Raw genomic sequence first — 13,666 nt, 5'->3', positions numbered from 1 at the left:
TGTTATATATATATATAATTCTGAAAATCTTGGTTGTGAGTCTCTGTAGACCATTTGATTAGTCCGTCGGTCCGCTCGCCCTCCCACGGCTCTCATTGGCCGGTGTGTCTCGCCCCCCCATGTGTCCCACACCCCCCACGGCTCTCATTGGCCGGTGCGCTCTAACTCATGGCTCCCCAACCCCCAGGCACACTGTTGCTGCCTGAGGTGAGGAAATGCTCACTGGTGGGGGTGGTGTCGGCTGTTGCTGCTGGGGGGGAGGCTTAACTGACACTGTGAGTTTTTGCCCCCCCAGCTCAGTTTTTGCCCCCCCAGCTCCGTTTTTGAACCCCCCCAACACACACAGTGACAGACACACACAGTGACAGACACACACAGTGACAGACGCACACACACACACACACACTGACACACACACACAGTGACACACACACACAGTGACACACACACACAGTGACACACACACACAGTGACACACACACTGACACACACAGTAACACCCACCCTCCCCCCAGCTCCGTTTTTGACCCCCCCAGCTCTGTTTTTGACCGCCCCCAGCTCCGTTTTTGACCCCCCAGCTCCGTTTTTGACCCCCCCACACACACAGTGACAGACACACACAGTGACAGACACACACAGTAACAGACACACACACACAGACTGACACACACAGTGACACCCCCTCCTTCCTCCTGCCCCTGCCTTCCCTTCACCCCCCACCCCTGCCTTCCCCTCACCCCCCACCCCCCACCCCTGCCTTCCCCTCACCCCCCACCCCTGACTTGCCCTCACCCCCCTCCCCTGCCTTTCCCTCACACCGCCTCCCGCCTCTGCCTTTCACCCACCTGCCACCTCTCACCCATCCGACACACTCGACACACGCCTGCCGCCTCCCGCCTCCCGCCCCTATGCACCAACATCACTGACCAGCCGTCGCACCCACTCACCACCCACCCGAGACCGCCCGCCTCACACCCACCCGCCACACTCACACCCCTACGCACCGACATCACTGACCAGCCGCCACCCGCACTCACCAGACACCTGCCACCTCACACCCTAGTGGGACCCCCACTCACTACCCACCCGCCACGCGTACTGAACACCCACCCTCCGCCTCACACCCGCTCACACCATAGCGGGACACCCACCCACAGCCAGCACTCACTACCCACTCGCCAACCGTTCTGAACACACAGTAGATGTTTGTTTTTATGATTTCTTTTGTTTTTTAAAGTGACAGTGTTTAAAATGTGTAGTGTCACTAATGGAAAAATAAATCGCTGAAGGTTGAGGGCTGAGTGCCCCTTGTGTATATACACGTGTTTGTTCCCCTTTTCTACAAATTAAACCCTAGAAGAGATATATATATATATATATCTATATATAGATATATATATATAGACCATACGATACCGGTTGCAACACGACATCAAGGGACAGCACGCAGGTAAGTAAATCAAAAATGTTCTATATTTGATAGAAGACAAATATAGAACATTTTTGATTTACTTACCTGCGTGCTGTCCCTTGATGTCGTGTTGCAACCGGTATCGTATGGTCTGTTATTGCTTTATGGGATAAGCACCAAAACTTATTTACTTGCATATGGTGTGCCGGCTGTGCATTGGATTATATATATATATATATATATATATATATATATATATATATATATATATATATATATATATATATATATATATATATATATATATATAGTCAAATAGAACAGTTGGCACTCCTTAGGTACTGATAGGCTGTAGGTGCTTGCCCCATATGGATAATATAGACATACGTTACCGTTCCAAGGTCTGGTAAAGCAAGAGACAGCACTCAATTGTAGAAAACTTCACAAAGTTTATTGGTGAAATTAGTGGTACATTGATGTACCACTAATTTCACCAATACATTTTGTGAAGTTTTCTACAATTGAGTGCTGTCTCTTGCTTTACCAGACCTTGGAACGGTAACGTATGTCTATATATATACACATCGCCGGAAGAAGAGATCAGTGTACCTCGAAAGCTCGCACAAATAAAAGCATTTCGTTAGCCACAGAACGGTATCATCTATTTATTTTTTGATTATTGAAGCTCGGCTAACACGGTACTGATACCTCTACATATATATATATATATATATATATATATATATATATATATATATATATATATATATATATATATATATATATATATATATATATATACTCTCTCTCTATCTATTATCTATATTTATCTTTTATCTATCTATATATCACCATCCAGGTACACAGCGCTTCACAGCAGTAATACACGTGACATAATAATATAACACATTAATAAGCGCTTCAGACATAAAACAATAGGAAAAGGAGTCCCTGCCCCAAATAGTTTACAATAGAATGTATGAAACCATTCTGTATCCCAAATATATTTTATTAAACGTAAATACCAAAAGAGAAAATAACAGAAATTGACAAATAATAGATCCAAAGACAGGACGTATGTTTGGAAGAGTTGTGGTGGAGCTGCGGCAGGGACAGGGTTAAGAGGAGCGCATTGTCCCAGAAAAGTTCATGGTTGGGGGGGGGGGGGGGTCCCGTTCCTGCCCCCCCTTTACACTGGCATTGGGAGGCTCAGCTTCTTCCCGCGGAGAACTGCGGAGAGGGAGACAGTCAGATCACATGGAAAGGGCGCATGGGAGTACGAGCCGGTATTAACCCCTTCACTGCCGAGCCCAAGTACCAAAGGAGATTTAAGCGGGAATGGCCCTGTTGCACAGGAAGGGGAATAGAGATCGATATGCGCGGTTTAACTTTGACTCTGCCGCTCAGAGAGTGTGTGTGTGTATAATTTATATATATATATTTATATATATATAAATATATATATATATATATTGCTTTAAAATTATTCACAGTGTTGCAAGTACAATGTTTTTTAGGCACAGCATTCCTGCCCGTAAAGCTTACAATATAATTTGGGTGCCTGAGGCACAGGGAAATAAAGTGACCCACCCTACATCACAAGCAGCAGACACTGGGATTGAAGCAAGTTCACCCACATCAAAGGCAGTGTCATGACCTTGGAGCCTGCGAGGTAGCCACCCTCCTCCCCGCAACCCACCTATAAACACACAATGAAGGTCTGGAGGTACAATGGCAACGGCTCGTATTCAAACAAATAATAACCCCTGGCCCTGGTAAGTGCCAACCCTGGTAAAGGCAGATGGTACCCAAACCATGGCCCGCAAGACCCATCAAGTCCGTTAGCGAGACTGAGCCCCTGGGATTCACACGAGCCCTAGCCACTCCATACCCCCAGACACCACAGAGCTTTTCTGCACCAAAGCCCTGGCTGCAAGGTTAAAGCGCATTTACCCCCTCGCCCCCCCCCCCCCCAATGGCCTCCACCCACCGAGCTATTTTACCCCCAGATCCACAAGGACCCATGGGGGTATCACGCCCCCTAAACCCAGTGGGGGCACCAGCGGGGCCTCTGCCCCCCGTCCCAATTATTGTAGCTGGGGAGGGACACAGAGGCCAAACCACACAGATCCGTTCCCACACCTCCGCCAGCATGTTTCTCCTGCCGCCCTGCCGGTGGCCGCTCCATTACCTCCCCCACCTATGCACGGGGACAGACTGGCCAGCCTGCCCCCCACGAGCTGCGATGCTGCCGCAGGGAGCGGATTGGATATCCTGCCCCTGTCTAGGATTTGAATCCCCCAGCCCCTTCCCCTCATCCCTCCTTGACGCGGTGGGGTTGGCGGGGCCACAAGGGGGCAGAGCACGCCCAGGAAGCAGTGACAAAGGTGAGGCGGGGGAGCCTAGTCCTGGCGATCATGTGCCTCATCGCCAAAATGGGCTTCATGCTGCCGTGTACCAGTGTACTATCCATCTCTTTTATCTATGAACACATACATGTACGAGAGCATCTGTACATGCATGTATACATGACTATTAAAACCCTCTTGTCCTGTATGGCCCTATAATGGGATCCCAGAACCTGTGGGACCTTGATACCCCAGTCTTACACTGGCCTGCTCCCACCTTCCTCAGGCCCCGTATCGAACTGTCGTCCTTACCCTTGGTGGCGTAGAGGTAGAAGAAGTCGCAGTAGAAGATGGTTTGCACCACGCCAGACACCACGGCAATCTGGTCATAGAAGCTCTCGGTGTGGTAGCGCCAGATCCAGTTGGCCAGATAGAGCAGGCGGTAGAGGCCCAAGAAGAAGAGGTAGTGAGTGGTGATGGACTCGGCTTCCCCCGTCTTGCTGATCATGAAGAGTTGCGGCAGGATGGCCACCGACTCCAGATAAATGGAGAAAGTCCACATGATCTGGGGGGGGGGGGGTCACAGTGTCATAGAGGTGCAGGGGGTAAGGTCGTACAGTACTGTCATAGAGGTATTGGGGACTAGGTAATATTGTCAGAGAGGTAATCGTCACAATGTCATAGCGGTGCTGGAGATAAGGTCACACTCTCAGACAGGGGTGGACAACTCCAATCCTCAGGGGCAACCGTTAGGTTTTCAGGATATCGCTGCTTCAGCACAGGTGGTGCAGTCTTCAACTGAGCCACTGATTGAGCCACCTGTGCTGCAGCAGGGATATCCTGTAAACTTGACCTGGTGGTGGCCCCTGAGGATTGGAGTTGCCCATCCGTGCTCTAAGAGGTATAGGGGACAAGCTACCACCAGTATCCTGGGCGCGGTGACAGTCCTGCAGATTTAGTCAATAAACATTATATTAATATGCCTTTTTTTTTAGCTTCTAATGCCTGAATGGGGTCAGCAGCATTGTGTGTGTGTGTGTGTGTGTGTGTGTGTGTGTGTGTGTGTGTGTGTGTGTGTGTGTGTGTGTGTGTGTGTGTGTGTGTGTGTGTGTGTGTGTGTGTGTGTGTGTGTGTGTGTGTGTGTGTGTGTGTGTGTGTGTAAAAGAATAGCTGAATAGCTGTGACAAACATGTGCCTTTCCACTTATGTTTTAATTAGTAGTTTGCTTTGATATCATTAAAATGTATTTATTTTTGAGTTCCTTATAAGTTAGTGCATCCCCTTGGGATTCTTTTCCTTGTTTTCCAGTTTACCCTTTGTCCCTGATAGCACCACTCCAGTCTCTACTCTCATATGCCACCGACTGAGCGGGGTTTATTCCACCTCCCTCCCCTTTCCCCCCAGTTATTGTGTGTGTAGGGGCACAGGAGGGTATAGTGAGATATTAGGGTGAGATGTAAGGAGGGGCAGAGGAGGATATAGTGAGATATTAGGGTGAGATGTAAGGAGGAGCAGAGGAGGGTACAGTGAGATATTAGGGTGAGATGTAAGGAGGGGCAGAGGAGTGTATAGTGAGATATTAGGGTGAGATGTTAGGAGGGGCAGAGGAGTGTATAGTGAGATATTAGGGTGAGATGTAAGGAGGGGCAGAGGAGGGTACAGTGAGAGATTAGGGTGAGGTGTAAGGAAGGGCAGAGGAGGGTATAGTGAGAGATTAGGGTGAGGTTTAAAGAGGGGCAGAGGAGTGAGATATTAGGATGAGATGTAAGGAGGGGCAGAGGAGGGTACAGTGAGAGTGTAAGGTGAGATGTAAGGAGGGGCAGAGGGGTATATAGTGAGATATTATTGTGAGATGTAAGGAGGGGTAGAGGGGTATATAGTGAGATATTGGGGTGAGATGTAAGGAGGGGCAGAGGAGGGTTATAGTGAGATATTATTAGGGTAAGATGTAAGGAGGGGCAGAGGGTGTATAGTGAGATATTAGGATGAGATGTAAGGAGGGGCAGATGAGTGTAAAGCCTTAAAAGTGAGGAGGAGAATTGAATGTGTGATATGAGATTTGAAAGGAAGCCAGGAGAGGGATTTCAGCAGGGGAGGCGCTGAGACAGATTTAGGAAAGAGTAGAATAATTCTGGCAGCAGCGTTTAGGATAGATTGTAGGGGGGACTGGTGAGAGGCAGGAAGGCCGGACAGCAGGAGGTTACAGTAATCAAGACGGGAGAGAATGAGGGTCTGTGTCAGAGTTTTAGCAGTAGAGTTACTGGGAAATGGGCGTATCTTTGTTATATTGCGGAGGAAAAAAAGGACTGGTTTTAGCTACATTGTGAATGTAATGTGTGCGTTGGATTGTTTATTTTGTATATTTATTTCTCAATCCACCCCCTCCCCCCTTTTGTGTTTTCTTAAAGAAGAAGCTTTAAGAATGGTGACCAAGATAGAGGTGAATTTGTGGTGAAGGCAGAGCTTTTCCAGGTGGATTGTTGCTGTATTGTTCTCCTCTGTGTGTGGTCACACACCAGTTGTGCCTGTCAATATTTGGATTGCATTATACTTTCTGGATGTGAGTTTGTGCCAGGATAAAAACTCCCATTACACAGGTTCAAAGGAATGTTGAACAACACCATAATTTATAGAACAGCAGGGAGAGAACTTCAGGTTGGAATTTACAGTCTAAGCCCATCATTTTATTGTTATAGAGACCTAGAACTTTGTGATTTATTCTAGATCTTCATTAAGTGCAAGAATCGCAGGGATACAAAAACAAAGGTTCTAAATATGGTGCAAAAATCCATATACACCAATTAACACATTAATCTGTTTGATTATCTACCAACTTCTCTGGAATAACCATGTTCTGGATCATCATTTTTCTAGGTTGTTCATAATTTTGTTCCCAATTCTTCTAGCTAATAGATGAGAGAAGCACTAAAGTCAGAAGTTCCAGATTACAAAGGGAAACCTCTAAGCTTCTGGTGAAGAGGAGTGGGAATAGTGTGTGTTCAATCCCTGCTTTGGTCACTTGCAACCCAAGTGATCTCCTATGTGAAACTTTTCTTGTAAAATCCTAATTGGAAAAACAATATTTAGAGTACTTGACATTTTTGTGAAGATCCAGCCTCTCACTCACCTCCAGGGGTGTAAATTCATAGTTTTCCAGAAAGGACAGTCCTATAACTGGCACCAGGAGGAACTCCAGTCGGAAGGTGTCATTTTCTCCATCGTTGGACTTGCGGAACTTCCCATAGATTAGATAAACCGTGACATATGCGCAGAGCAAGAAAATGACCTGGGTGTGGGCGAGAGGTGTTGGTGGCCATCCTGAATTTTACCATCCCCTAGCTCAGGGGAAGCCAACGCCAGTCCTCAAGGGCCACCAACAGGTGAGGTATTAAGGATATCCTTGCTTTACAACAAATGACTCAATCAGTGGCTCAGTCATTGACTGAGCCGTTGACTAAGCCACCTGTGCTGAAGCAAGGATATCCTGTAAGCCTGATCTGGTGGTGGCCCTTGAGGACTGGTGTTGGCCACCTCTGCTCTACTTCATTGCACTAACTTTTACTCTTCGGAATCCCACTGCCTGAGACCATACCTGCTAATAAAGGAAAAGTGATGGGCGCTCGGACACTCGTCAAAACACCTCTTTATTGGGCCATAACCAACGTTTCGGCTACTCGCAAGGCAGTAACTACTACCCTGAGAAAGGCTTCCTGTGAGCAGCCATAACATCGGTTATGGCAGAGGTTACCAGCTCCAGTCCTCAAGGACATCCCTGCTTGGGAACAGGTGGTTCGGTAAAAAAGATTGGGTCACCTGTGCTAATGTGAGGACTGCCTTAAAACCTGGACTGTTAGGGTCCTTGAGGACTGGAGTTGGGAACTACTGGGTTATGGGACAATAATCTACAGAACTTGGATCTTTGCAGAGGCCCTGAGATAAGAGCACCGGCCAGCAGATAAGTTGTTGGATTTGTATAATCCTTTATTGTGTGTACAAGATTTTTCTATTTTTTGCATCCATAACTGGTAAAACTAGTCATTTTGCTGCAATAAGAGATGGAGCAAATTAACCGTGGTCTTAACTTCTAACCTAGTGCAGAGCATGTAATACAATGCTTTGCATCTAGCACAGGTATACCGTGCAAAGCATTACCCTACCCATCTCTCTACCATTCCAGGGGTTCAATGCTACGTGTGGGGTTTCCCTTAACACCAGTTTTTAAACAATCAGGAGAAGGATACAAATGCTAAATGTATTCTCATTATAGCGCTGTGTGTGCGCATGTTGCTTCGGATAAGTTTGGTCTGTGCGTATTTGAGTGACTTTCACATTACAGTTTGAGTTCACTGGATTGCAGCGGAGAAAGGTCATCTAAATCCCATGGTGTTTGCAAACTACATCCTGTCCCTTTCTTGCAGTTCTTTTTTATTTACTGTCTTGTTCTCTCTTTTTCCTATTCTGTGGTGCCTCTCTGACACTTTCTTCCAGCTCTTTCTTTCCATCACCCCCACTCTTTTTTTAATGCACAATATCATCTCATCTCTCTCCTTTCTCTCCCTTACATTCCCCTGCTTTCTCTTCTCACACTCCTCCCCCCCCACACTCATCCATTCTTTCCCTTGCTTTCCTAAAATTTCTCTCCCTCTAATCTCACACTCCTCCCTTTCTCGGCCTCTCTTCCCCTCACCGTCCTCCTTCCCTTTCCCTCCTCCATCTCTCCCTCCATCTCCTCTGCTCTCTCCCTCCCTGTCCCCTTCCCCCACTCCTCCCTCTCCCCTTCCCCCACTCCTCCTTCTCCCCCTCCCCTCTCCCTTCCCCCACTCCCCTCTCCTTTCCCCCACTCCCCTCTCTCCCTTCCCCCACTCCCCTCTCTCCCTTCCCCCACTCCCCTCTCTCCCTTCCCCCCACTCCCCTCTCTCCCTTCCCCCCACTCCCCTCTCTCTTCCACCCACTCCCCCCTATCCCTTCCTTGCACTCCCCTCTCTCTTCCCCCCACTCCCCTCTCTCTTCCCCCCTCTCTCCCCCTTCCCCCTCACTCCCCCTTCCCCGTCTCTCCCCCTTCCCCCCCACTCCTCTCTCTGTTCCCCCCACTCCTCCCTCCCCTCTCCCCTCCTCCCTCTCTCCCTTCCCGTCACTCCTCCCTCTCTCCCTTTCCCCCACTCCCCTCAACTCCCTCTCTCTACTCCTTCCCCCAACTCCTCTCTCTCTCCCCCAACTCCCCTCTCTCCTTCCCCCAACTCCCCTCCCTTAACTCCCCTCCCTCCTCCTTCCCCCAACTCCCCTCTCTCTCACCCTTCCCCCAACTCCCCTCTCTCTCCCTTCCCGTCACTCCTCCCTCTCTCCCTTTCCCCCACTCCCCGCTCTTCCTTCCCCCAACTCCCCTCTCTCTCCCCCTTCCCCCAACTCCCCTCTCTCTCCTCCTTCCCCCAACTCCCCTATCTCTCCCCCAACTCCCCTCTCTCTCCTGTCTCCCCCAACTCCCCTCTCTCTCCCCCTTCCCCCAACTCTCCCCTCTCTCTCCTGTCTCCCCCAACTCCCCTCTCTCTCCCCCTTCCCCAACTCCCCTCTCTCTCCCCCTTCCCCCACCCCTCCTTTCCCCCTTCCCCCCACTCCTCCTCTCCCCCTTCCCCCCACTCCTCCTCTCCCCCTTCCCCCCACTCCTCCTCTCCCCCTTCCCCCCACTCCTCCTCTCTTCCTTCCTCCCTCCCCTATTCCCTCCCCCCCTCCCTCCCCTCTCCCCTCATTCCTCCCCCCTCCCTCCCCCCTCCCCCCTCCCTCCCCCTCCCCCCTCCTCCTCCTTTCCTCCCCCTCCCCCCTAACCCTCCTTACTCCTCCCTCCCCCTCCTTTTCTCCCCCTCCTTTCCTTCCCCTCCCCCTCCTTTTCTCCCCCTCCTTTCCTCCCCCTCCCCTTCCTTTCCTCCCCCTCCCCCTCCTTTCCTCCCCCTCCCCCCTCCTTTCCTCCCCCTCCCCCCTCCTTTCCTCCCCCTCCTTTCCTCCCCCTCCTTTCCTCCCCCTCTCCCTCTCTTTTCCTCCCCCTCTCCCCCTCCTTTCCTCCCCCCCTCCTTTCCTCCCCATCCCTCCTTTCCTCCCCCTCCCTCCCTCCTCCTTTCCTCCCCCTCCCTCCCCCTCCTTCCTACCTCCCCCTTCCCCTCCCTCCCCCTCCTTTTCTCCCCCTCCTTTTCTCCCCCTCCCCCTCCTTTTCTCCCCCTCCCCCCACCTTTCCTCCCCCTCCATCCTCCTCCCCCCTCCTCCCCTCCTTCCTCTCCCCTCCCCCTCCTTCATCCCCCCTCCTTCCTCCCCCCCTCCTTCCTCCTCCCCCCCACCCTTCCTCCTCCCTCCTCCTCCGCCTCCCCCTCCTTCCCCCCCTCCTTCCCCCCCTCTCCCTTCCTACCCCCCCCTCCTTTCCTTTCCCTCCTCCCACTCCTTTCCTCTCCCTCCCTCCCCCTCCTTTCCTCTCCCTCCCTCCCTCCCCCTCCTTTCCTCCCCCTCCCTCCCCCTCCTTCCTACCTCACCTCCCTCCTTCCTCCCTCCCCCTCCCTTTCTCCCCCTCCTTTTCTCCCCCTCCTTTTCTCCCCCTCCCCCTCCTTTTCTCCCCCTCCCCCCACCTTTTCTCCCCCTCCTTTTCTCCCCCTCCCCCTCCTTTTCTCCCCCTCCCCCTACCTTTTCTCCCCCTCCATCCTCCACCCCCCTCCTTCCTCTCCCCTCCCCCTCCTTCATCCCCCCTCCTTTCTCCCCCCCCTCCTTCCTCCCCCTCCTTCCTCCTCCCCCCACCCTTCCTCCTCCCTCCCCCTCCTTCCCCCCTCTCCCTTCCTACCCCCCCTCCTTTCCCCCCCTCCTTTCCTCTCCCTCCCTCTCCCTCCTTTCATCTCCCTCCCTCCCACTCCTTTCCTCTCCCTCCCCCTCCTTTCCTCTCCCTCCCTCCCCCTCCTTTCCTCTCCCTCCCTCCCTCCCCCTCCTTTCCTCTCCCTCCCTTCCTCTCCCTCTTCTTTCCTCTCCCTCCCTCCCTCTCCCTCCTCTTTCCTCTCCCTCCCTCTCCCCTTCCTTTCCTCTCCCTCCCTCCCTCTCCCCCTCCTTTCATCTCCCTCCCTTCCTCTCCCTCCTCTTTCCTCTCCCTCCCTCCCTCTCCCCCTCCTTTCCTCTCCCTCCCTCTCCCTCCTCTTTCCTCTCCCTCCCTCCCTCTCCCCCTCCTTTCCTCTCCCTCCACCCTCCCCCTCCCTCTCCCCCCTCCTTTCCTCTCCCTCCCTCCCTCTCCCCTCCTTTCCTCTCCCTCCCTCCCTCTCCCCCTCCTTTCCTCTCCCTCCCTCCCTCTCCCCCTCCTTTCCTCTCCCCCTCCTTCCTCTCCCTCCCTTCCTCTCCCTCCTCTTTCCTCTCCCTCCTCCTTTCCCCTCCCTCCCTCTCCCCCCCCTCCCTGCCTCTCCCCCCTCCCTCCCTCTCCCCCCTCCCTCCCCTCCTTTCCTCCCCCCCCCTCCCCCCCCTCCTTTCCTCTCCCTCCTCTTTCCTCTCCCTCCTCCTTTCCCCTCCCTCCCTCTCCCCCCTCCCTGCCTCTCCCCCCTCCCTCCTCTCCCCCCTCCCTCTCCCCCCTCCTTTCCTCTCCCTCCCTCCCTCTCCCCCTCCTTTCCTCTCCCTCCTTCCTTCTCCCCCCCTCCTTTCCTCTCCTCTCCTCATCCCCCCTCCTTTCCTCTCCTCCCTCTCCCCCTCCTTCCTCTCACTCCCTCCCTCTCCCTCCCTTCCTCTCCCTCCTCTTTCCTCTCCCTCCTCCCTCTCCCCCCTCCTTTCCCCCCCCCTCCTTTCCTCCCCCCTCTCCTTTCCTCCCCCCCCCTCCTTTCCTCCCCCCCCCTCCTTTCCTCCCCCCCCTCCTTTCCTCCCCTCCTTTCCTCCCCCTCCTTTCCTCCCCCCTCCTTTCCTCCCCCCCTCCTTTCCTCTCCCTCCTTCCTTCTCCCCCCTCCTTTCCTCTCCCTCCCTCATCCCCCCTCCTTTCCTCTCACTCCCTCCCTCTCCCCCCTCCTTTCCTCTCACTCCCTCCCTCTCCTCCCTTCCTCTCCCTCCTCTTTCCTCTCCCTCCCTCCCTCTCCCCCCTCCTTTCCTCCCCCTCTCCTTTCCTCCCTCCCCCCTCCTTTCCTCCCCCCCCCTCCTTTCCTCCCCCCCCTCCTTTCCTCCCCCCCCTCCTTTCCTCCCCTCCTTTCCTCCCCCCCCCCCTCCCCCCCCTCCTTTCCTCCCCCCCTCCCTCCTTTCCTCCCCCCCCCCTCCTTTCCTCCCCCCCCTCCTTTCCTCCCCTCCTTTCCTCCCCTCCTTTCCTCCCCTCCTTTCCTCCCCTCTCCCTCCTTTCCTCCCCCCCCTCCTTTCCTCTCCCTCCTTCCTCTCCCCCCTCCTTTCCTCTCCCTCCCTCATCCCCCCTCCTTTCCTCTCACTCCCTCCCTCTCCCCCCTCCTTCCTCTCACTCCTCCCTCTCCCTCCTTCCTCTCCCTCCTCTTTCCTCTCCCTCCCTCCCTCTCCCCCCTCCTTTCCTCCCCCCTCTCCTTTCCTCCCCCCCCCCTCCTTTCCTCCCCCCCCTCCTTTCCTCCCCCCCCTCCTTTCCTCCCCTCCTTTCCTCCCCCCCCCCTCCCCCCCCTCCTTTCCTCCTCCCCCCCTCCTTTCCTCCCCTCCTTTCCTCCCCCTCCTTTCCTCCCCCCCTCCTCTCCTCCCCTCCTTTCCTCCCCCCCCTCCTCTCCTTTCCTCCCTCCCCTCCCCCCCCTCCTCTCCTTTCCTCCCTCCCCCCCTCCTTTCCTCCCCCCCCCTCCTTCCTCCCCCCCCCCTCCTTTCCTCCCCCCTCTCCTTCCTCCCCCCCACCCTCCTTTCCTCCCCCCCACCCTCTTTTCCTCCCCCCCCCTCCTTTCCTCCCCCTCCTCCTTTCCTCCCCCCCCCTCCTTTCCTCCCCCCCCCCTCCTTTCCTCCCCCCCCCTCCTTTCCTCCTTCTCCTCCCCCCCCTCCCCTCCTTTCCTCCCCCCCCTCCCCTCCTTTCCTCCCCCCCCTCCCCTCCTTTCCTCCCCCCCTCCCCTCCTTTCCTCCCCCCTCCCCTCCTTTCCTCCCCCCCCCTCCCCTCCTTTCCTCCCCCCCCCTCCCCTCCTTTCCTCCCCCCCTCTTCCCCCCTCCCCTCCTTTCCTCCCCCCCCCTCCCTCCTTCCTTCCTCCCCCCTCCCTCCTTCCTCCCCCCTCCTTTCCTCCCCCCTCCCCTCCTTTCCTCCCCCCCCCTCCCCTCCTTTCCTCCCCCCCCTCCCCTCCTTTCCTCCCCCCTCCCCTCCTTTCCTCCCCCCCCCTCCCCTCCTTTCTCCCCCCCCTCCCCTCCTTTCCTCCCCCCCCTCCCCTCCTTTTCTCCCCCCCCCTCCCTCCTCTCCTTTTCTCCCCCCCTCCTCTCCTCTCCTTTCCCCCCCCCCCCTCCCCTCTCCTTTCCTCCCCCCCCCTCCCCTCCTTTCCTCCCCCCCCCCCTCCCCTCCTCTCCTTTCCTCCCCCCCCCTCCCCTCCTTTCCTCCCCCCCCCTCCCCTCCTCTCCTTTCCTCCCCCCTCTCCCCTCCTTTCCTCCCCCCCCCTCCCCTCCTCTCCTTTCCTCCCCCCCCCTCCCCTCTCCTCTCCTTTCCTCCCCCCCCCCCTCCCCTCCTGCTCCTTTCCTCCCCCCCCTCCCCTCCTCTCCTTTCCTCCCCCCCCCTTCCCTCCTCTCCTTTCCTCCCCCCCCCTCCTTTCCTCCCCCCCCCCCTCCTTTCCTCCCCCCCCCCTCCCCTCCTCTCCTTTCCTCCCCCCCCCTCCCCTCCTCTCCTTTCCTCCCCCCCCCCTCCCCTCCTCTCCTCCCCCCCCCCTTCCCTCCTCTCCTTTCCTCCCCCCCCTTCCCTCCTCTCCTTTCCTCCCCCCCCCTTCCCTCCTCTCCTTTCCTCCCCCCC

At 54.9% G+C, this 13,666-nt stretch overlaps 1 protein-coding gene across 1 annotated transcript in view; it reads right to left on the bottom strand.

Moving 5' to 3' along the window:
• Positions 1-2,233: 2,233 nt before the first annotated feature.
• The window catches only part of LOC142474993 (ER lumen protein-retaining receptor 3-like), a 17,821-nt gene continuing 6,388 nt past the window's right edge, over positions 2,234-13,666 (bottom strand). Inside the window, exons 2-4 of the mRNA XM_075581091.1 lie at positions 6,887-7,077; positions 4,072-4,324; positions 2,234-2,641 (exon numbers count right to left, since the gene is read on the bottom strand). Coding sequence (XP_075437206.1) covers positions 2,601-2,641; positions 4,072-4,324; positions 6,887-7,077 — 485 coding nt within the window. The 3' untranslated portion in view covers positions 2,234-2,600. The remainder of the gene's footprint in view (positions 2,642-4,071; positions 4,325-6,886; positions 7,078-13,666) is intronic.

The sequence above is a fragment of the Ascaphus truei genome, unplaced genomic scaffold (assembly GCF_040206685.1).
Source record: "Ascaphus truei isolate aAscTru1 unplaced genomic scaffold, aAscTru1.hap1 HAP1_SCAFFOLD_1044, whole genome shotgun sequence".
NCBI classification, from domain to species: domain Eukaryota; kingdom Metazoa; phylum Chordata; class Amphibia; order Anura; family Ascaphidae; genus Ascaphus; species Ascaphus truei.
This window is presented reverse-complemented; position numbering and strand designations above follow the sequence as displayed.